The sequence below is a fragment of the Rana temporaria genome, chromosome 5, assembly GCF_905171775.1.
Source record: "Rana temporaria chromosome 5, aRanTem1.1, whole genome shotgun sequence".
Lineage (NCBI taxonomy): Eukaryota > Metazoa > Chordata > Amphibia > Anura > Ranidae > Rana > Rana temporaria.
The window spans coordinates 254477254-254502009 of record NC_053493.1 but is presented as its reverse complement, the minus strand read 5'-3'; the positions used below and the strand labels follow the sequence as shown (position 1 = coordinate 254502009).

Here is a 24756-nt window from a genome sequence, read left to right as displayed (position 1 = left end):
TCACCAGTCAGTGTTCCTGATCACCACCACGCCAGTTATATGATGATGATGCTGTACTGCACTGGTAACTGTATGTAGAAAAAAAAATTATATAAAAAAAAAATGTTTAACGCATGGTTAGTGTTTGGCTGAAGCCATTTATTATCAATCAATTATGTTTACTCTTTTTAAATCGTAATGACAACAGAAACTACCTAAATTACCCTGATCAAAAGTTTAAATACCCTGGTGATTTTGGCCTGATAACATGCATACAAGTTGACACAAAGGGGTTTGAATGGCTATTAAAGATAACCATCCTCACCTGTGATCTGTTTGCTTGTAATTAGTGTGTGCATAAAAGGTCAATGGGCTAGATTCACATAGATCAGCGGATCTTTAGATCCGCGTGATCTATGTGATTTAAGATACGCTGCCGCAAGTTTGAGAGGCAAGTGGGTAATTCACAAACCACTTACCTCCAAACTTGCGGCGGCAGCCCTTGTACCTCTGGACCCCTTTACATTACACTGCACCCTGCACCTTTGGACCCCTTTTACATTACACAGCACCCTGCACCTCAGGACCTCTTTTACATTACACATCACCGCACCTCAGGACCCCTTTTACATTACACAGCACCGCACCTCTGGACCCCTTTTACATTACACAGGACTGCACCTCTGGACCCCTTTTACATTACACAGCACCGCACCTCTGGACCCCTTTAACATTACACAGCAACACTCTGCACCCCTAGACCCCTTTAGATTTACACAGATACCCCCCCAGCTCTGTCCTTTCCTACATTAATCATGCAGATGGAGAGACCGTGAGCAGCGCTGAACAGAGGGCAATCAACTGCTGGTTTACTTACGTTAGCTTCAGCAGCTCTCTACTCGGCACTGCTCACTGTCTCTCTCCCCTGCAGTACAGGAGAGAGTGTTTTGCTTACCCGCTGGATGCTCCAGATGGAGAAAACCAAACTTGACGCCGCCACGCTGTAAACAGAGCAATGCGCACACGTCATGGGCATCATGTCCTATACGGCCAATCAGCGCACCACAGAGGCACATCGCCTCCCACTCCGCCGCCCGCCAATCGCGCACAAACGAGCCTAAAAAAAAAATTTGTATGTTCCCCCGCCCACCCCACATCGAGTGAGACAGACAGTTCCACCAGCCAACCAGGCTGAAGGCCTGAAAAACACAGATAACGGCGCAGGAGCCCAAGTGAAGTGCCGTGCCGCCACCATAGGACGGGTTGGAATTTTTTTCCGAGCAGGGAGCTTTTTTTGGCGCTCCTCCCCCCCAGGGCCAGCGCTGGCGCCGTTGGGCAAGTGCCCATGTTGCCATGCACGAGCGCCGGCCCTGGGCCCAGCGTACCCAGACAGGCCTCTCTCACTGACCTGGCAGCCGGAGTATCACTCGGACAATTGTAGGATAAAGTCTCTGCCACAGACCCTCCTCGGTGAGCCTCAGAAAAGGTACCTCTGCCACAGGTCCTCTCTGGATTGAATTCTCTGAGATATACCTCCTTGAATGGGTTACGCCTGGATCTCCTTCAACTTGCCGCCCAGGTACCAATTGACAGGTGATCAATCCCTCAGTGTCCGGCTACCTGTGATGCCCGGTGGTTTTGTCGAGGCCCTTTTGGACCGCCAGCCTCTCAATGGCACTCCTCAGACTGACTCCCCACCGAACAGCAGTGCAGCTTGGGATTCTCAAAGGTGGGAACCCAGGAACACTGCGTGGCACGCACGCCCGGCCAGGTAGGTGGCCACATCACCGACGAAGAAGACCCAGAACCAATGGCGTCTGTCTCATAAATACCCCTCCCCAGCATGCACCGCAAGGACAAACCCTCCTGATTGGCCGCTAGGAAAGAGCACCCAAATCTCAACTCCACTGCTGCCACCTGCAGCACCGGGGCTGGAAGAACACCCCAGTACAGCAGAATGACCCACAGCACAGCCAAGCTGAGACAGAGACCCTATATTACACTTAATCTGGATCAGAGTTTAACTATACTCTGATCTACCCTTAAATTTAACTAGCACCGGTACCATAAAGTACACAGGCGCTACAGTTTACTGTGGCCGAGTGTGGGGTGTAGCAAGATGGCGGCGAGGGAACATCACTTCCGTTCCACATTCTGAAGAAACTCCGATCTATCGCCTCTACTTCTCATATAAAGTAATCAGAAGTCAGTTTCTGGGGTCAGCAGTGTGTGTAATAGAGAGACCCTGCCAGGAGACCTTGCGTTGGTGGTGCAGTGGTGAGCATAGCTGCCTTTCAAGCAGCTGACCCGGGTTCGATTCCCGGCCAACGCCATCTCCAATACTTGGAGTCCTGAGAGAGAAAAGCACTATACGAGGTCAATGCTGAGTATAATATTAGCGGTGGAATAAAGAATAAAGAGAATGTGTGGAATGTTTGAGGAAGAAAATGTTCCCCCAGAATGTATAGAAGGTGAACCCAGCAACTGATAGAAAACGTTTAGGGGCTGCGAACACACCTAGGAGTGTCTCAATTCGCACTGCTGAAGAATCGCATGTGATTTGAACAGGAATGCAGTGCTGTCCCGCATCTGCATAGTGTGAACCGGCTCAGAGAAGCAGATTTGTTATGTGGAGGGGGGTGTCTGGACAGTGAAGACTTTCCGATTTTCCAGCCTCTAGTCTCCTCCAATTGCAGTGTTCATGCTGCAGCTGCACACACACCTATCTAGCACCATGCTGTGTGCACATCATGTCAGAGGCGGCTCTTTAATTAGGCGGTCACCTAAGGCCTTAGACTCACAGGGGCCTTGTGGCTGCCTAACTTACCCAATGCATTACCCCAGTTTTGAGGGACAGGGGACCTTAACGCTGCTGTGCTTAGGCAGAGTTAGGAGCCCTGACTCAGGAGCGGGGCCGCCAGCATCCCTAACAACCAATGAATATTGGTGACACCATCCCTTGTGACGTCAATGACCCAGCATGCCCTCAGTCAATGACGTCACAAGTGGGTGGGTTCACCTGGTAACATCACTGGGTGGCCCTTAGTTATTAAAGAGCAGTGTAACGGGAGGCAGGCCCGGACTGAGATAAGAAATAGGCCCGGGCATTTTAAACTGGGCAGCCCAATCCCTGGGGGGAGTAGGTCGGAGATGTGGGGCGGGCGTTCGCGGGGGTGGTTGGTGACCAGATAGTCACCCCGAGAACCATCCCAATACAACAAAGACATCCCCAGACCAGCAAAGAGACGGCCCCAGACCAGCAAAGAGAAACGGCCCCAGACCAGCAAAGAGACGGCCCAAGACCAGAAACAAGACGGCCCCCATAACAGTAACGAGACGGCCCCCATAACAGTAACGAGACAGCCCCCATAACAGTAACGAGACAGCCCCCATAACAGCAATGAGACAGCCCCATCCACTCCATTTCCCCGCCACTATAGAGGGGGACTTTGGATAAGGTGACCAGATTTTTAAAATGAAATCCGGGGACATTTTTTTTTTTTTTTTACTAGTAAGCATCTCATAGCTGGACTGCGATATTGTGGCGGACAAATCGGACACGAAGTGACACTTTGTGGGAGCCAGTGACACCAATACAGTGATCAGTGCTAAAAATATGCACTGTCACTGTAGTAATGACACTGGTTGGCAAGGGGATAACATCTAGGGCAATCAAACAGCTAAGTGTGTGCCTAACAAGTGTTTTCTTACTGTGGGGAGATGCTTTTACTAAGGGAAGGCATAGATCCCTGTACCTGCTTTGCATACTGACAGAACAGCAATCTGCCTTGTTTACATAGCTAGACCACCGTTCTGCCTGTGTACATAATGATCAGCGGTTACCGATGGACATCGAGTCCGCCGGAGCCGATGATTGGCTCCTATACCCAGAAATGCAGGATCACTGCAGCCCCTGTTCAAATCAAATCCGGGGAAAAAAATTGGGGACAGACTTGGCCCGGGGGCATTGTCCTCAATCCGAGGACTGTCCCCGGAAACCGGGGACGTCTGGTCACCCTACTGTAGGACCAGGCTCCTTGGACCTAGGAAACTTTCAGCAGGCCTCAGCACAGGCCTCCTGCCGGCTTAAAGATGGCATCCCGAGAGAGAGAGCTGAAGGCGCGCTCGTCTTAAATAAGTCCTCCCATAAAGCCATGCGCGGTGCACTGCCCTCTGGTAGCACAGTAGCCTTGTGGGCAATGTAGTCTCTGTGCTGCCCACTATAATAGAGTTTTGTCTCTGGGTAACTGAACCAAACAAGTTATAACGAGCTAGCATGAAACCAACACCAGAGGGAGGCAACTTATATTCAAAGCACAAATTGCAGTCCTTCAGGACACTTGCAAGGGTAATACCTTGCTACATATATATATTTTTATATATATAGATAGATAGATCGATCACATCATAGTTGTGGACTCTTTACTATGGACTAAATAATAAACACTGATTTGGGTTATTTTCAAGTAAAACATGTTTTTATTTTCGAAATGTATTTCTTTTTTCGTTTTAGCAAAAAAAAAAAAAAAAAAAACACAGTGGTGATTAAGACCCCTTTCACACATTGGGCGTTTTTCACATTGGTGTCGTAGCAGAGCTTTACATTTTTCAGGCACTGGCAGTGTGAAAGGGCTCTGAAAGCAGATGAGGCTTCTTTCAGGCACTTTACATACACTTTTTTTTAATGCCAAAGCGCCTCAAAAACGCCCCAGTTTGAAAGGGGTCTTATTCAGAGTGAGGCCTAGTCAGCTGAGGATGGCAGGAAAAGGAGTACTTAGGCTGTGACAGAAAGTGATGTGCAGGAAGAGAAGTGTCCTGAGGTAAAAGTCTGCAGGCAGAGTGCAGAGTGCAGAGGCGGGAAATGTTCTGAGGTAAAAGTCTGCAGGCAGAGTGCAGAGGCGGGAAATGTTCTGAGGTAAAAGTCTGTCAAGATTAGTGTCTGCCATTTTGTCCTACTTTAAAGGTGTAATGCACTATCTGAAGAAGTGTGACGCACTATCTGAAGAAGTGTGACGCATCAATTGCTATAACTAATTCAAGTATCAATTCATCCTATGGCCATCCCATGTCCCTATTCCCCAACCAAGTTAATCCCCTAATAAAATAACAAAAACAAGCAAAATACTTTTCATTGACTGAAAGAGTGTGTCTAATGGATGTCTGGCAGTAGGGTGAAATGTGTGGATGTAATAACTCATAGAAACCACCCGCTACATGCTGATATCATGTTGCCAAACTTTTGCCTGTATCCTGACGATTCTCTGCCTGTCGTTTGTGTCTACTTGATCATCTATTACCGAATTCGGCTTGTCTGACCACGCATCCAGTGTCCCCACAGCTCCTCATCTACCAGCTTCCTGTTTCATGTCTACTGAGCTGACTACACCTGCTGTTACCTGCTGGTCTACTCTGGGAGTTCATCAGCTGCACAAGTGAAGATCCAGGCACTCTTACACCACTCCGCTCTTGTGACCACTATTCATAATATTAGTGGTCCCTGAGCCGGGGGTTGTACACAGGCCTTCGGTCAGGCTCACCTGTCAGCTACGTGACGGATCCTATGTTCCTGCAAAGCAGGGACATGGATCCATGTCTTTTCCCTAGTAACTGCACCTCCCACACTGTACAAAAACACTGGCTAGGTACACAGTGGACCCTGAAGTTAACCCAGTTTCAGCCAATGTAATTAGTACAGTGACAGTGCATATTTTTAGCACTGATCACTGTATTCGTGTTACGAGTTCCAAAAAAAGTGTCAAAAGTGATCCCTTGCTGATCTAGTGGAGTCTGTCCAGCGGATCTGCCCTGTCCTATTTGTCCGCCACAATATGCGCAATTGTCAGTTAAAGTAACGCAGTGCCATATCGCAAAAAATTGCCTGGTCATTATTATTATTATACAGGATTTATATAGCGCTAACAGTTTACACAGAGCTTTGATGAAGGAGTTCCCACTATAAGTCACTGATCGCCACCATTACTAGTAAAAGATAAAAAAAGATAAAAAAAATCCATAAATGTATCCCATAGTTTGTAGACGCTATAACTTTTGCGCGAACTAATCAATATACGCTTATTGGGATTTTTTTAACCAAAAATATGTAGCAGAATACATATTGGCCTAAATTGATGAATACATAAAAAAAAAGGCATTTCTTTTTTATTGGAAGTGTTTTATAGCAGAAATTAAAAAATATTGTTTTTCTTAAAAATAAATTGTCTGTCTTTTTTTTTTGTTTATAGCGCAAACAATTAAAACCGCAGAGGTGATCAAATGGCACCAAAAGAAAGCTCTATTTGTGAGAAAGGACATACATTTTATTTGGGTACAGCGCCACACGACTGCGCAATTGTCAGTTAAAGTAATGCAGTATCACAAAAAAAATGGCCTTATTATTATTATTATACAAGATTTTTATAGCGCCAACAGTTTACGCAGCGCTTTGATTGGATAACGTTAATGCCCGGTACACACGATCCGACTATCGGATGAATGATCGTTTTTTGTTTTTTTTGCATGCTAATCTCACGTTGAATCTGATGAGTTTTCTAAAGTCACGAAAATTCTCGTACGACAGAATAAAAATTTGGAAGTGATGTCATGTGTTAACTTGTAATGCATTTGTATTGCATTTTCGAACAACAGCTGTACTCATTAACTGCTTAAGGACCGCCTAACGCCCATATACATCGACAGAGCGGCACGGCTGGGCATAAGCATGTACAGGAACACCCCCTTTAAAATGCCCAGCCGTGGGTTGCCCGCTGCCGGTTTCCCGCGAATGGGTCACAGAGCTGAAGAACGGGGAAAGGTAAGTGTAAACAAACCTTTCCCCGTTCTTCCTAGTGAGAGTGTCATTGATCGTCTGTTCCCTGTCATAGGGAACGACGATCAGTGACGTCACACGCCAAGCCACGCCCCCCACACAGTAAGAATCACTCACTAGGGCACACTTTCAGCGCCCCCTTGGAGGTTAACCCCTTCACTGCCAGTGTAATTTTCACAGTAACCAGTGCATTTTTATAGCACTGATCGCTGTAAAAATGACAATGGTCCCAAAATGGTGTCAAAAGTGTCCGATGTGTCCGCCATAATGTCGCAGTCACGATAAAAATCAATGATCGCCACATTACTAGTAAAAGAAAAAAAATTATTAATAAAAATGCCATAAAACTATCCCCTATTTTGTAGACGCTATAACTTTTGCGCAAACCAATCAATAAACGCTTATTGCGATTTTTTTTTACGAAAAATATGTAGAAGAATACATATCGGCTTTAACTGAGGAAAAAAATAATGTTTTATATATTTTTGGGGGATATTTATTAAAGCAAAAAATATAGAATTTTTTTTTAAATTGTCGCTCTATTTTTGTTTATAGCGCAAAAAATAAAAAGCGCAGAGGTGATCAAATACCACCAAAAGAAAGCTCTATTTGTGGGGAAAAAAGGACATCAATTTTGTTTGGGAGCCATGTCGCATGACCGCGCAATTGTCAGTTAAAGCGACGCAGTGCCGAATTGCGAAAAGTGGCCTGGTCCTTTAGCAACAAAATGGTCCGGGGCTTAAGGGGTTAAACGAAAATCGTACGATCTGGCATTGTACAAAAAAAAAATCTGTGCATGTCCCATAGAATAATATCTTCTAGATTGTAAGCTCTAACGAGCAGGGCCCTCTGTTCCCTCCTGTATTGATTCGTATTGTGACTGTACCGTCTTCCCTGATGTAAAGCGCTGCGCAAACTGTTGGCGTTATATAAATCCTGTATAATAATAATAATAATAATATCAGATGAACTGTCCTGCTCGGCTCTCGAAAACTCTGTACTAACGATCCGATTATCGTACGATCGATTCGAAAGCGGCATTTTTCGTACGATTTTCGGATCGGCTCTGGGGGTAAACATGTAGAGAAAGGTTGATGATCTATCCATTATAAAACAAATCCTATGAGAACACTACAATAAAACGACGCAGACGGGTGCTTCCATGTAATTAGTATCCTCATGACAACCCCCCTCCTGTTTTCAGGTGGAACTGGTTCTTTGCATGTTTTCCCTTACTCCCAGTTGGGTGGGGGAGGCTCTGTTTACTCTATCTTCACCATTTGTTTACAGACACGCCTAGGCCTGTTTACTGAATTGACCCTTTGTCTTCAGGGATTATTATTTTTGTCCCTGTAAAGTGGAAATGCTGAGTGCTGTAAATGTGTAAACATTGATGGCTGATTGCAGCACCCACAAGTATAATGTGATCCTATGTGTGTGTGTTATGTACTCAGTATCTGCATAGCACCTGCAATGAGCATCATCTTGGACCAGTTGTAGATCCATGCCAAATGTGGTCCTCCAGGGGCAAGCAATGGTTAAATCTCCCCTTAGCAGTAACCAATAGGAGAGGAGTTGTTGGGAGAGGGCGTTCCAGGAAAAGACACACACACTAGGTGACAGCGGCTGCCTCCGCCCACTCTCTGTATCACAGCAATGAAGATCATGGTAGAACAAGACTAAAGACTGGCCAGATCGGCTCACTGCCTCCAGCCCGGGGACCTCCTGATTGCAGCCGGAGCTCCTCTCTCTGGTTAGGAATATGAGGATCTGCCTACAGCCAGCAGCTCCTTGATGTCCTCTCCTGGGATCGTATTGTCCTTTGATTAGAAGAATCGGGGAGGAGAAGCAGGCTGCCTGGGAGATCCTGACATGAGCAGGACATGGAGGGAAGAGCTTGGCCCCTCCAGCCTGAGAGGTGAGAGGGGCATCCGAGGCTAGAGCCATCGAAGGGTGGACACCCCATGCATTCCAGTGTGTCATTCTGCATGCACGCTTCCTGCTACTGCACCTTGTCATTGTGCCTGCTGGAGGAGGAGGAGGAGGAGGAGGTGCGCCTCATCTGATACATAGCACCACCATGCTGCCCGGAGTCGGGGTGTTCGGCACCAGCCTGACCTCCAGGGTGATCATCCCTCTGCTCAAGGATGAAGGCTTCTCGGTCAAGGCTCTGTGGGGTCGGACCCAGGAAGAGGCTGAGGAACTGGCCAAGGAAATGAGTGTCCCCTTCTATACCAACCGCATCGACGACGTCTTGTTGCATCAAGATGTGGATCTGGTCTGCATCAACCTACCGCCACCTCTCACCAAACAGATTGCAGTCAAAACCCTAGGTAAGTCCATTTGCCAGGTCCACCTACCACCCTCAACAAGTCAGCTTGTCCTGCTCTGCTGTCACTAGTGCATTATATACAGGGAGGGGGCTTCCTAGACATGTTTCCTCCCAGAAGCCTCAGTGTGCTCAGGAATCTCATCTGGAATCTGATCAGGGGTGAGGATATGGTCAGGGATGTGACATCAGATCAGGGACCTGGGGATCTGATAATGGATGTGGTATCAGATCAGGGATGTGGGATCTGATTAGGTATGTGGTCTGTGACCAGAAATCATGGATGTGGGATCTGATCAAAGATCCAGGATCTTATAATGGATGTGGTAACTGATTTGGGATCTGATCATAGACAGAGGCGGCTCTTAAATTAGGTGGGCGCCTAAGGCCTCACACTCACAGGGGCCTCGCGGCCACCTAACTTACCCCAATTTTGAGGGACAGGGGACCTTAACGTTGCTGTGCTCAGGCAGCGTTAAGAGCCCTGACTCAGGGTCGGGGCCGCCAGCGTCCCTAACAACCAGTGAATATCGATGACACCACCCCTTGTGACGTCAATGACCCAGCATGCCCTCAGTCAATGACGTCACAAGGGGGCAGGTTCAGCAGGTGACATCGCCTGGTGGCCCCCCGCTCCTTTAGTTATTAAAGAGCAGGATCTGGAGGCCTTCCAGATTCTGATAAGCCCCCTTCCCGCAGACCCCCACAACCACCGGCCAGGGTTGTGGGGAAGAGGCTCTTGAATTATTTTTCCCATCATGGGTGTGAATGGGGCCCCATGTCAAGTTTTGCCTAAGGCCTCATAAAGCCTAGAGCTGCCTTTGATCATAGATGTGGTGTGTGTGATCGGGATGTGGTATCTAATCGGAGATCCTGGATGTGGTATCTGATCAGAGATCATGGATGGCGGTGTGTGATCGGGATGTGGTATCTGATCAGAGATCATGGATCTGTGTGGTATGTGCTTGAGGATGTGGTATCTGATCAGAGAGCTGGGATCTGACCATGGAAGTGATATCTGATTAGAGATCATGCATGTGGTGTGTGATTGTGGAATGTGGTATCTGACCAGAGAGCTTGGATCTGATCATGGATGTGGTATATGAGCGGGAATGTGGCATATGATCAGAGATCATGGATATGATCATGCATGTGGTGTGTGATTGGGGATGTGGTATCTGACCATAGATCATGAATCTGATCAGAGATCCTGGATCTGATCATGGAAGTGATATCTGATCAGAGATCATGGATCTGATCATGGAAGTGGTATCTGATCAGAGATCCTGGATCTGATCATGGAAGTGATATCTGATCAGAGATCATGGATCTGATCACGGAAGTGGTATCTGATCAGAGATCCTGGATCTGATCACGGAAGTGGTATCTGATCAGAGATCCTGGATCTGATCATGGAAGTGGTATCCGATCAGAGATCCTGGATCTGATCATGGAAGTGGTATCCGATCAGAGATCATGGATCTGATCACGGAAGTGGTATCTGATCACAGTTCATGGATCTGATCACGGAAGTGGTATCTGATCACAGTTCATGGATCTGATCACGGAAGTGGTATCTGATCACAGTTCATGGATCTGATCACTGAAGCGGTATCTGATCAGAGATCATGGAAGTGGTATCTGATTAGAGATCATGGATCTGATCATGGAAGTGGTATCTGATCAGAGATCCTGGATGTGGTATGTGATGTGGAATCTGGGATCAGATAAGGGATGCTGGCTACTTCTACATCTTTTGTGACCAGTTTATATGCTGACTCAGCCTTTCCCAACCCTTTACACCCAAAATAAGCATTGAAAAAACTTTCAGGCCTCAAGGAACCCCTAAGAATATTTACTATATCTCCAACTCGGGGAGCATTGGTGTACTGGTCAGTGGAAAGAATGTTTCTTACACTGGTGCTCAGTGGGCAGAATGCCCTTGTTACAGATGGGTACAAAGATCATTGGTCACTTATCTGAGAGTTGGGCAAGCCATTCTTTATGAAAATGTCTTGATTCTACCATCAACACATATAGCGTTGATGGCAAAATCCCCCTGTTGGCGCTTTGTGTTCTGAAGGGGGGCTTCCCCACTGGCAGAATACAATGATCACTGTCGACAGCCATAGCCTCCGGCAGTGATCTGGTAGGAAAAAAACAGACAGGCTGGTCATACTAAAGTCGATCTGTGGTTTGTTTTCAGTACAACCAGCCTGCCTATACTAGACAAAATGAAATTTGTCCAGTTCCTGCCCAAATCTCAATCCGCCTGTGGTCACCTTTAGGGATTGGTCTTTGCTCCAGGAGCCCCTTGCAACCTCTGGAGGAACCCTAGTTGAGAAAGGAGACGCTAACCAATCTGCAGTTATGCATATAAAAGTAGATTTATAGCCAGTCATGTTAATGTAATTTTTTTTCTATATGCAGTATTTATTAATACAATTCCCGATGATCTTGCCTTGACTGACCTTGTTTAGGCACTTCCTGTTAGGGGGTGGTAAGTGTCTATTGTGTTGTCACATGGGAAGTCTATAAATGAAAGTGTGATGGTCATTGGGATGAGTGCATTATTTACAGATGGCTACAAAGATCATTGGTGTCAATGGCTACTTACCTGAGAGGCAGAAATTGCCTAAAATTGTCCAAAAGAAGTTGGATGTTGGAGAGGTAAAATCCTCCTTTGCTGGAACATCACATCTCACTGCTGGTACATAAAGGACACCATCCCGTACCTTCTGTGTGCTGCAGGCTGGTGTGTACAAACCCTTCGGAAACCATTCCAGATCAATGATGTGCCACCAATGCCAGATCCAGTGCATGTAGACAGGAAGCGGCTGGAAAAGCCAGCAATCCAAGATACAAATAATAATAAACTTAAAGGGGTTGTAAAGGTTCGTTTTTTTATTTTCTAAATAGGTTCCTTTAAGCTACTGCATTGTTGGTTCACTTACCTTTTTCCTTCGATTTCCCTTCTAAGTGTTTTTTTTTCTTTGCCTGAATTTCTCACTTCCTGTTCCTCCTCAGTAAGCTGTTCTGGCTGACTAACCCCCAGCCAGATCATGGGGCAAGCTTACTGAGGAGGAACAGGAAGTGAGAAATTCAGACAAAGGAAAAAAAAACATTTTTGAAGGAAAAGGTAAGTGAACCAACAATGCACTAGCTTAAAGTAACCTATTAGGAAAATAAAAAACAAACCTTTACAACCCCTATAATGTGGTTGCAAACCTCAGACGTGAAATATGAACAAAGCATATCCCTCTATAGCATGGGTTTCAAACTGGCCTCCTTCCAGCTGTTGTGAAACTACAAGTCCCATCACGCCTCTGCCTATGGAAGTCATGCTTGTAACTGTCAGCCTTGCAATGCCTCAAGGCACTTGTAGTTTCACAACAGCTGGAGAGCCACCAGTTTGAGACCCCTGCGCTATAGTGTGTACTTGTCTCAATTGGGAGCACTAAGTGCCATTTCTGTCTACTGCTTTGTTCCTCTGCTATCAGCATAAATCGCTTCTGCCAAGTTTTCCTGACACCAAGATGATAAAGGTGACGGGAGGGATCTCAGCTCTGTTCCTGTGTGTGTGTGTGCTTCCCTCCTTTCCTTTCCTTTCCCTTCCCCTTCCCCTTACCTCACCTCCAATCAGCTCCCAGAGTTCTCTTCACTGAGCTCTGCAGAGTGTAACTTCCGCTCTTCCTTTTTTTTTTTTTTTTATGACAGCTCAGACAAATTTTATAAATTCTAGACTTTGTCTGAAGTCTTGACTTCTCTATTTTCATTCAAACAGGTACAACTTATGTAGGAGGATTTTTTTCAGTTCTGTGTATCACCTGAGGCCTGTCACTTCACTGCGTATATGGAAGGATCTACAACTTCTTTTAAAGGGGTTGTAAAGGTTTGTTTTTTATTTTCTAAATGGGTTCCTTTTTAAGCTAATGCATTGTTGGTTCACTTACCTTTTCCTTCTAAATGTTTTTTTTCTTGGTCTGAAATTCTCACTTCCTGTTCCTCCTCGGTAAGCTTGCCCCCATCATCCGAGCCGTTCTGGCTGGGGGTTAGTTAGCGTGCTCGCCCCCTTCCTTGGGAGTACATCCCTGCAGGGAAACGCTATGAAACGATGTAGTCCCAAGGGAGGGGGCGAGCACGCTGACTAACCCCCAGCCAGAACGGCTGGGATGATGGTGGAAAGCTTACTGAGGAGGAACAGGAAGTGAGAAATTCAGACAAAGGAAAAAAACATTTAGAAGGGAAATCGAAGGTAAAGGTAAGTGAACCAACAATGCACTAGCTTAAAGGAACCTATTTAGAACATAAAAAACAAACCTTTACAACCCCTTTAAGCTTTGAAAATGAAAGCTAGATGCTGATTGGTTGCAATGTACAGCTGCTCCAGATTCTGTCTTCTTCGGTCTTGGTAAATTCCCCTCTGTGTGTTTTTAGTAGGAGTCATTGAGTTCCCAATTTCGATCTTTAATCAGTGGGCTCCTAGCAGTAAAAAGTTTGCACTTAGTCTGTGTCAGCATATGTTTATGCCATTTACTTTGTCTTACTGTCTTTGCGGTTGAGAGGGGGTTGCAGTCTACGGCAGCATCATTTCTTGGCATTAATTAATAGCTCCTATCTATCCAGCTGCTGCATAATTTACTCTTCTTCCATTTGCAGAACACAAGCACAGCCATTAGATAATGAGAGGTGCCAATCATTAATAACTGGGATCATACTAGCCAAATGCATTTTCTATCCATAGTAATCCAGGCTTATGGGTGATTTTCATTCTGTGTACGGCCAGTACAGCATAATGTGGTTTTAGATTCTCAGGGTGGGCAGGAAATGCATTGCACACGCCCAATGTATGCCACTGTGCCTATTCAGCTCTCTGTATTCATTGAGAAGGGCACACTTACCTTTAAAATAGTCAGCCCTGACAGTTATTTCCCACGTGGTCCCGCTCTCAATCTAGTGTTGAAAATTCATTGGGTATTGAACTGTGTATGGGCAGCTTGAATGTACTAAGTTGGTCGATCATGCAACCAGCATACCGGGTTTTACCTGCAATTATCACTAGATTGCTAGCGGCTACAATATGCTGCCCATTTTACACCTGATTGCCCGTCAATCTGATCCACAAAATACAATCCGTTCCACCTTAACCACTTAAGGACCGGACCAATATGCTGCTACATGACCCAAGGGGTTTTTACATTTCGGCACTGCGTCGTTTTAACAGACAATTGCGCTGTCGTGCGACGTGGCTCCCAAACAAAATTGGCGTCCTTTTTTCCCCACAAATAGAGCTTTCTTTTGGTGGTATTTGATCACCTCTGCGGTTTTTATTTTTTGCGCTATAAACAAAAATAGAGCGACAATTTTGAAAAAAATGCAATATTTTTTACTTTTTGCTGTAATAAATATCCCCCAAAAACATATATAAAAAATTTTTCCCTCAGTTTAGGCCGATACGTATTCTTCTACCTATTTTTGGTAAGAAAAATCGCAATAAGCGTTTATCGGTTGGTTTGCGCAAAATTTATAGCGTTTACAAAATAGGGGATAGTTTTATTGCATTTTTATTAATTTTTTTTTTTTTACTACTAATGGCGGCGATCAGCGATTTTTTTTTTTTTTTTTTTTTTTCGTGACTGCGACATTATGGCGGACACTTCGGACAATGTTGACACATTTTTGGGACAATTGTCATTTTCACAGCAAAAAAATCATCATCATCATCGATCGAGTCTCCCTAATAAAAGGGATCACTCGATCGATGCGCCGCCATAGTGAAGCACGGGGAAGCCGTGTTTACATACGGCTCTCCCCGTTCTTCAGCTTCGGGGAGCGATCGCGACGGATCGGCTATAAACGAATAGCTGCGCCGTCGTCCCGGATCGCTCCTCGAGGCTAACCGACCGCCGCATGTAGCGGGGGGGGGGGGGTCCTGATCGGACCCCCCACCCACGTCAAGCAGAGGACGTACAGGTACGTACATGTGCCTGTCCGTGCCATTCTGCTGACGTATATGTACATGAGGAGGTCGGCAAATGGTTAAATAAAAGTGGACTGATCCCCTTTCGTTTTTTTGTTTTTTTCCAAGAGTAACAGATTGGATTGGAGGTAGGCGGTCCATAGGGGTGAATGGATTGTCCAATCAGGTCTGCCTGTTCGGACCCTTTGTGTAAAAGGGGCCTTACTTTTTCAAGTGACATGGAAGCACGTTGTATAGTCATGAATGGGCTCCATAGACCAGGGGTCTCCAAACTTTTTAAACAAAGGGCCAGTTTATTGTCCTTTAGACTTTAGGAGGGCCGGATTGTGACCAGCAGGGGCAAAAAATGTTGGCATCAGTGAGAATAAATATGGCCTCAGAATTGGTGGTCAATAGGAAGGGTAGTGCCCCTATTAGTAGGAGGAATAGTATCCCATCATTGGTATCAGTGGAAGAAACAGTGCCCCATTGTTGGTCTCAATGGGAGTAATAGTGCCTCATATTAGTGGAAGGAATAGTGCCCCAAGGGCCGGATAGAAGCTAGCAAAGGGCCACATCTGGCCCTCGGGCCGCAGTTTGGGGACCCCTGACATAGACAATAATGAGATTCCCTTGGTCATTTAGACCCCTTTCACACTGGAGGCGTTTTTCAGGCACTTTAGCGCTTAAAAATATCGCCTGAAAAAAGCATCAGCTGCAAACCCGGTGTGAAAGCCTGAGTGCTCTCACACTGGGTTGCTGAGCTGGCAGGGCATCAAGAAAAGTCCTGCCAGCAGCTTCTTTGCAGTGCGTTAGGAGCGGTGAACTCGCCACTCCTAAAGCGCCCCTCCCCATTGAAATCGATGGGCAGCGCCGCTAAACCACTGGTAAAGCGGCGCTTTGCGGGCGCTTTTAATACTTTTTCGGTCGCTAGGGGTTAAAAGTGGCTAAAAAACGTTGACAAAACGCCGCTAAAGATAGAGGCGTTTTACCGCAGAGGCCCGGACGCTGTGAAAGCTCTCTTATTGTTGCACATATGTGAACAGAGACTCATTTGGAATGGTAACCTGTTCACATACTAAGCTACTATAAATTGGGCTCCTTTCACACGGGCTGTCCATCTGTCAGTTTTTCAGGCGGACCTGATCGGACCCTCCAGTTTCTTCTATGGGTGGGCGTATGTCAGCAGTCACATGTCTGCTGACACCCGCCGCCATCCAATCCAACTCCGTGTGCCAAAAACAGGCAGATGGTGGTCCTATTCCCCAGCTGTCCGGCGGATTGGATCGGATGGCTTCAGATGGAAACGGACCACCCCATAGAGGAGAGCGGCACTGTGCCCGTGTCCGCTCTGCACAGCGGAGCAAACATGGACCTTTCATCTGCCTGCTCAGCGGGGACCAGAGCAGCGATTCCCCCAATGAGGAAGTGGCTTCCACTTAGTGGAGGCGCCTGTGTGAAAGGAGCCTTAAAATTAAAATTTGGTGATTAATAATAGACGGATATGTTGCTAGTTCATTCTATGAATGGAGTGTCCTAGACAAGCGGTGAGTAATGGTATAGTCATTGGATGTTGAGGTCTGACACCCTTACAGGAAATGAATGCTGTTTATTTAAAGTGTCAGACAAAAGATTTTTTTTTTTTTTTCCATGTATTTTTAGATAGAATGAAGTAGGGTGAGAACTTCTGTCAGTTTTTACAGCTGTCCTGGGGTCCATTGGGGGACATCCCTACACTTCCTGCACTGTTAATAATATTGTTATAAAATGCTGTACTTGTAGATCTATACTGTATATATTATGCACATACAGTGTGTGTGTGTGTGTATATGTATGTGTGTATATATATATGTATGTATATATATATATATATATATATATATATATAAATATAAATATATATATAAAAAAATTAGGGCTGTACGATTCTGGGGAAAAATGAGAATCGCGATTCTTTTGCATAAAATGAAGATCACGATTCTCAATATTTTTTTTATTTATTTAAAGTGGTAGTAAGCCCCGTTCGTGTGTGTGTGTGTGTGTGTGTGCGTGTTTTTTTTTTTTTTTTTTTTTAAACCTACCTGAAAGCCCAGTATTTCATAATGAGCTAATATGCGGTGCATACTAGCTCATTATGTTTTTTGCCTTGCAGGTGTAAAAAAAATTAAATAAAAAATTCCATATGCAGGTTTACAACCGCTTTAAGCATGTGAGGTATGCTGCTGCTTTTAAAATTTAACATGGAAACCGTCTGTCAGATTTTCAAATACTTTTATTTAAGCATATAAGCTCTGTTTTGTGTTGAAAAATAACTGTGAAAGTTATTACTCTGTTGGGTGTAACAAGATGTCCGCTTGCCCCCCTTCTAACTAACATTACTGTACAGGAGTGTGGGGTGGAGCAAGATGGCGGCGACGAAACGTCACTTCCTGACGAGACAGCCGCCGCCGGGTGTACCAAGATGGCCGCGCTCCGGAGCTAGGCCGAAGCCGGGGACTTTCCTATGGCCGCACCCGAAAATCGCGGGTCATCCGGCCTGGAGATCGTCGAGGGGGGTGAATCGAGATCACGATTAATTTACGATTAATCGTGCAGCTCTAATATATAGAGATTATTCTATCTATCTATCTATCTATCTATCTATCTATCTATCTATCTATCTATCTATCTATCTATCTATCTATCTATCTATCTATATCTCATACAGTGCCTTGAAAAAGTATTCATACCTTTTTTGAAATTTTACGCATTTTGTCATGTTACAACCAAAAACGTAAATGTATTTTATGTGATAGACCAACACAAAGTGGCACATAATTGTGAAGTGGAAGGAAAATGATAAATGGTTTTCATAATTTTCTACAAATAAATATGTGAAAAGTGTGGTGTGCATTTGTATTCAGGCCCCTTAAGCCCTGGTTCACACTGGTGCGTTTTGACATCTCAAAATGACGGCATTTGCCAGCAATGGCACCGTCCTATTTGGTGCAACGCTGCATTGATTTCAAAAAGTAGTTTCTGTAATACTTTTTTTTTTTTTTTTTTGCGATTTGCATCTGGAGGAGCTTTTGAGATCCACAGCCCAGGTGTGAGAATCTGTCCACAGGACAACTATTAGTCATGCACGCCACAAATCTGGCCTTTATGGAGGAGTGGCAAGAAGAAAGCCATAAGACGTCCCATTAGCACTTTGCAAGAAGCCATGTGGGGGACACAGCAAACATGCAGAATAAAGTGCTCTGGTCAGATGAGACCAAAATTTAACTTTTTTGACATAAAAGCAAAATGCTATGTGTCGGAAAACAAACCCTGCACATCACCCTGATCACACCATCCCCACTGTGAAACATGGTGGTGGCAGCATCATGTTGTGGGGATGCTTTTCTTCAGCAGGGACAGGGAAGCTGGTCAGAGTTGATGGGGAAATCGGATGGAGCCAAATACAGGGCAATCATAGAAGAAAACTTGTTAGAGTCTGCAAAAGACTTGAGACTGGGGCGAAAACCCTAAACATACAGCCAGAGCTACATTGGAATGGTTTAGATCAAAGCATATTCATGTGTTAGACTGGCCCAAAGTCCAGACCTAAATCCAATTGAGAATCTGTGGCAAGACTTGAAAATTGCTGTTCACAGGAGCTCTCCGTTCAATCTGACAGCTTGAGCTATTTTGCAAAGAACGGGCAAAAATGTCACTCTCGATGTGCAAAGCTGGTAGAGACATGCCCAAAAAGACTTGCAGCTGTAACTGCAGTGAAAGGCGGTTCTACAAAGTATTGACTCCGGGGGGCGGGGGCTGAATACAATGCACACCACATTTTCCACATATTTATTTGTAAAAACTGTTGAAAACCATTTATCATTTTCCTTCCACTTCACAATTATGTGCCACTGTGTTCTATCACATAAAATCCCAATAAAATAAATTTTTGAGTTTTTGGTTGTAACATAAAAAACAATTGGAAAATTTCAAGGGGTATGAATACTTTTTCAAGGCTATGTGTGTGTGTATATATATATGTATGTATGTATGTATGTATGTATGTATGTATGTATGTATGTATGTGTATATATATATATATATATATATATATATATATATATATATATATATATATATATATATATATATATATATATATATATATATATATAGCACAGGCCGGCTCGAGATGTATATCTTAAGCCGGTCTGTGCTCCCGTCGTTTTGTTTTTGTTACCGTATTTATCGGCGTATACCGCGCACTATTTTGCCCTGAAAATCAGGGCAAAATCGTGGGTGCGCGATATACGCCGATACCCGCTTTCCCGCCATGAGTTTGAATACTGCGCCCGCATATAGCGAGCGCAGTACACTCGTGAATCTTCGGCCAGTCTCGGCGCCTCTCGTACGTACCTCGCGTACAGGACGTCAGTGCGAGAGGCGCCCGAGCCTGCCCGAAGATTCACGAGTGTACTGCGCTCGCTATATGCGGGCGCAGTATTCAAAGTCGTGGCGGGAAACGAGCGGAAGGACGCCGGACCCGCCGAAGATGGACACCGGACCCGTCGAAGATGGACGCCCGACCCGTCGAAGATGGACGCCCGACCCGTCGAAGATGGACGCCCGACCCGTCGAAGATGGACGCCCGACCCGCCGAAGACGGACGCCCGACCCGCCGAAGAGGACACCCGACGAGGCCGCAGAAGGACGCCGGACCCGACGAGGCCGCAGATGGACGCCGCGCAAGACATCAAAACTGTAAGTACAAAACAACAAAAAATCTTTTTTTCCCACAGGATTGGGGGCCACTTTGGGGGTGCGCGGTATACGCCAGAGCGCGTTATACCGCGATAAATACGGTATATCTGTTCAATTATAAAATACATTATACAGTACCTGCAGTAATTCCAGTGAACTTGGTGGTAGAAAACGGTGGGGTGCCATCCAACACACTTGGAAGTTACCTGGCAAAAGGTTAAAGCAGAGTTCCACCCAAAAATTGAACTTCTCGTAACCCCGCCCCTCTGTTGTCACATTTGGCACCTTTCAGGGGGAGGGGGGCACAGATACCTGTGAAATACAGGTATTTTTCTCCCACTTTCGGGCATAGATACCCAAGCCACCCGCGGGTATCTACGCCATTTCACCCCCCCTGTCTTCTGGGAGACGCACAGGTCCAGTGGGATCGTTCAGTGCGAGTCGCGCATGCGCAGTAGTCCCTTACTGAAGATGGTGGCGGCAGCACCCGAGAGCCGAGTGATAGCAGCTGCAGTATTTGTAGCTGCTGACTAAAAAAATAAAACGTCAGAACTCCGCTTTAAGTATAAGGACTTCTTCACACCACCAGCTTTGTTTTGCCATGGCTGCAGTTGTGCGCTGTGAAGGAAATGGCGTAGTGTCATTTCACTATTTACACTTTATTGAAATGTCATAACATGACATTACTATTATCTTTAATACTCTGATGTGATGCAGTGTACTGCGCTGAAAAAAATGACAGCACATCCTACTTTTTTTAGCGCACAAAACTGTAGCACACTGTTGTTAATCAGACCAATTGCACATAATGCAAATTGCACTTGTATGTGTTTGGGGTTCTATTTGTAAGGCTGCCCATTGTAGCCCAATGCATATAGTATAATTGTGCCCTAAAGCTTCTTCTAGTACAGGCTTGCTTGGTCTTAAATGTTCTACCCCCCTGAGGCAGACTTATTTTTAGTGTTTGTACATTTTTCATCTCTTAGGTTAAGTTCACCTTTTTGTAAAAAAAAAAAAAAAAAAACATAATAAATGCACATCTTTTTGCAGGTACAAAAATTGGCTTTTTATTTTTTACCCTGCCGCCTGTAAAGCATTGCAGCTGCGATCAGAAATGCCAGAAACAAATTAACTTCTTTATTTTAAACTTACTATTTGGTAAATCCTCTTATGGCCGTTGCCATGATGATTGTGGGCATTTGAAGCCCAGTCGCAACTTTTTCTGGCATAACTGATGGAGATGCACCTCTCGATATCGCGCGATGCTCTGGCGGCCGATTGTTTAGAAAATTGCCATAATGGGCGACGACGGAGGAATATCCCGCCCCGTTGTTATGACAACCGCCTTAAAGCGGTTGTATACCCTCTGAATTTTTCTTTTTTTTTACCCCTGTAAGGCAAAAGGCATAATGAGCTAGTATGCACGGCATACTAGCTCATTATGAAATACTTGCCTTAGAATGATGCGTCGGTAACTCACTTGTTCCACGCCGAGGTAGCTGACATGTTGCCTCGGCGTGTTTTCCGGGTATCACGGCTCCAGCCCTCTTTAGTGGCTGTAGACGCGATGTCGTCACTCCCGCGCATGCATGCGGGATATTTATTTTCAGCAAGGTCCGGCTTCTGCCAGGCTTTCAGCCGAGAATCCCCTGTGCGCATGCGCCGCTGCAGTCAGCAGCTCATTGCGAGGGGAATATCTCCTAAACCAGGGATCCTCAAACTACGGCCCTCCAGCCATTGTAAAACTCTGACATTCACAGACATGACTAGGCATGATGGGAATTGTAGTTCCTGAACAACTGGAGGGCCGTAGTTTGAAGACCCATGCCCTAGACCATACAGGTTTAGGAGATATATATAATTTTTTTACCTACAGGTAAGCCTCATTATAGGCTTACCTGTAGGTAAAAGTAAAAAAAGTGACTATACAACCACTTTAAATCGCGTCATTACCTGACGGGAAATAACGCGATTTTTGCTCACAGTACTGCCCACTGACTCCTGGGAAATGATGACTCGCATTTCTCAGGAGCGCAGGCGAGGGAGGAAGTGATGAGGAGCACAGCGGACCAGGAAGTGGCAGATTAGGAGCACTAAATAGCAACAGGGCATTTCTGCCGAGTATAAAAAAAAAATTCCCCCCGAATGTTTATTTAATACTATTAAAGGTCTGTGAATATGCAAAACATTTTTCAGGGTGGAACTCCGCTTTAAATGTCTCATGCACATGGAAGTATGAGACTGTAAGTGTAAATTTCGACTCTACAGTATTTTGATGACTGGGAGACACAGCTGCTTATGGTAATGATTGTATGCTAGCTGTATGTGGGTATATGCGGTGCTTGTGTAAATCCCTAAATGACGCTTGTATGCGTCCAGGGATTTATGACCATGTGTGAGTTTACGTAAGTACAGCCATTCATTACTATGGGCAGCTTTATGCTGCCGTTGTGTCTACGGAGCACAGAAATGCGAATGCTATTTCCATTGTATGACCTAATACCCCCGTGTACATGAGGCCTTTAAAGAACAAGTGCGCTTTTATGTATTCTCTCATCATCGGAGCAGTTTGAACTGTTTATGTTGGCGACAAGTTTACTTAAAGCAAACCATTGCTCAGCCCATAGAAATCACAGGTTTTTGTGTTCACCATCCATTTGCACAATGGCTGCTACATTTCCTCAGGAGAGCGATTAAACATGATACCAAACCTGCTCCTGTATGGCAAGGACGTTCATACAGGTTTACAAGGACATCCCTTTGATAATTTGTGTAGGCATGCCTTTGCTGATAACAAGTACCAGTACATCAGACTAGTTCATTGAGATTTTTGAGACACAATGGAAACGCAAAATATTCCGTCACCTGAGCTGGAGGGGGAAAAAAAAGCTTTGAGGAGATCAGTAGCTACAGCGGTGAGGGACAGATATTAGGCCTCATTCACACAGCTATTATGTGTCAGTTGTGACAAGCACCTACTGTAGTGCAGTGATGGCAAACCTTGGCACCTCAGATGTTTTGGAACTACATTTCCCATGATGCTCATGTACTCTGCAGTGTAGGTGAGCATCATGGGAAATGTAGTTCCAAAACATCTGAGGTGCCAAGGTTCGCCATCACTGACCTAGTGTATTTCTGTAGCTGGATTCTCTGGTCGATGGAGGTAGTTGTGGCGGTGACAGCTGTCTGTGGGTGTGCAGGTGTAATCACACATGGAGAGATTACCTGTGGTTAGAGCTTGTTCACACATGAAGTTGGGGGGGGGGGGGTAAAACCCAGTGGCCAACTTCTACCCCTTTTAGCTGCAGAGGCAGCAGCCATTGTGTTCACGTGCCATGGGCACAGCAGGAATTATATCCCCTGCCGCCCCTAGTGTGCATAGCGCCTTGTGAATGGAGACACTCTGCAAGCGTCTCGCAATCGCATGCAATGCACACTGTTGCGACCTGCTAGTGTGGGCTTCAAGGAGTTAAAGCAGGAGGCGATACAATGCCCCATCACCGCCTGTCAAATACTTTCTGAAGACCAATCTGAATGCAGATTGCTTCTCAGAGAGCCCTTAGAAAGAGATAAGCGCTCTGTATGCTGACTGTTTGAATCCAGGGGAATCGGGGTGAATAAAGATTGAGGATTAAAAAAATATATATATATATATATATATATATATATATATATATATATATATATATATATATATATATATATATATATATATATATATATATATATATATATATATATATATATATATATATATATATATATATATATATATATATATATATATAATTTTTTTTTTTATTATTAAACTGATTTTAATACAATGCTTTTGGAGAAAAAAATCTGCCATCATAAAACTATCCCCACATTTGTAAATGCTATAACTTTTGCGCAAACCAATTAATAAACGCTTATTGCGTTTTTTTTGTTGTTTTTTTTTTTTTAACAAAAATATGTAGAAGAATACGTATCGGCCTAAACTGAGGGGATTTTTTTTTATTTATATATTTTTGGGGGGTATTTGTTATAGCAAAAAGTAAAAAATATTGCATATTTTTTTTTTTCAAAATTGACGCTCTATTTTGGTTTATAGCGCAAAAAATATTAAAACGGCAGAGGTAATCAAATAACACCAAAAGAAAGCTCTATTTGTGGGGGGGAAAAAGGACACCAATTTTGCTTGGGAGCCACGTCGCAGGACCGCGGAACTGTCAGTTAAAGCGACGCAGTGCCGAATCGCAAAAAGGGGCCAGGTCCTTTAACTGCATAATGGTCCGGGTCTTAAGTGGTTAAAAAGGATGATTTAAATCGAGTCGATTTTAAATCGAGCCTTTTTACAAGTGATTTAAATCATGAGTCTGGCTGCAGCCATTTTATCTGAAGCTGCTGCCTGTTCACTTCCTGGATTTACAGGCACAGAGGCACACCTCCCAGCTCTGCAGGTCTCATTGGCCCTCATGACTCACCCCCCCCCCCTCCCTTCCTGACAAACCCTCAGGCTGCATTCACACCTGAGCGTAGTGTTTTTGGTCGTTTTGTCGCGCGTATTCGCGCGTTTGCATACAGCGTTGTCCGACGTTTTTGAACTTTCGACGTTTTTTATTTTAGCCAATAGGAAAAATTATCATCTCTTTCATCACTTGTTGCTATGTTTGTAGATTTTTTTATCTTCTGCCTGGGTGAAATGTTCTATTTCACAGAACAGATTAAAGCGACAAAACGCCCGTAGAAACACTCGTTGTCGCGCTAGACGCTTGAATCGAGCGTTTCCATTACTTTCTATGGGAATGCAAATGTTCTAAAATGCCCAAATCCGCCCAATTCACGCAACAAAAAAGGGTCCGGAACTTGTTTGAGCTTCAGGCGTTCGGCTTCAGGCATTTTGGAGTGGAGATGTGAACCATCTCCATTGAGAATAATGTA

At 44.8% G+C, this 24756-nt stretch overlaps 1 protein-coding gene and 1 non-coding gene across 2 annotated transcripts in view; both read left to right on the top strand.

The window, feature by feature from the left end:
- The first annotated feature begins 2239 nt into the window (after positions 1-2239).
- On the top strand, positions 2240-2311 carry TRNAE-UUC. Its single transcript has one exon. It is a non-coding gene; the product is annotated as a tRNA-Glu (tRNA).
- A 6137-nt stretch (positions 2312-8448) lies between these two features.
- Positions 8449-24756, top strand: part of GFOD1 (glucose-fructose oxidoreductase domain containing 1) — a 133041-nt gene continuing 116733 nt past the window's right edge. The window contains exon 1 of the mRNA XM_040353741.1: positions 8449-9138. Coding sequence (XP_040209675.1) covers positions 8886-9138 — 253 coding nt within the window. The 5' untranslated portion in view covers positions 8449-8885. The remainder of the gene's footprint in view (positions 9139-24756) is intronic.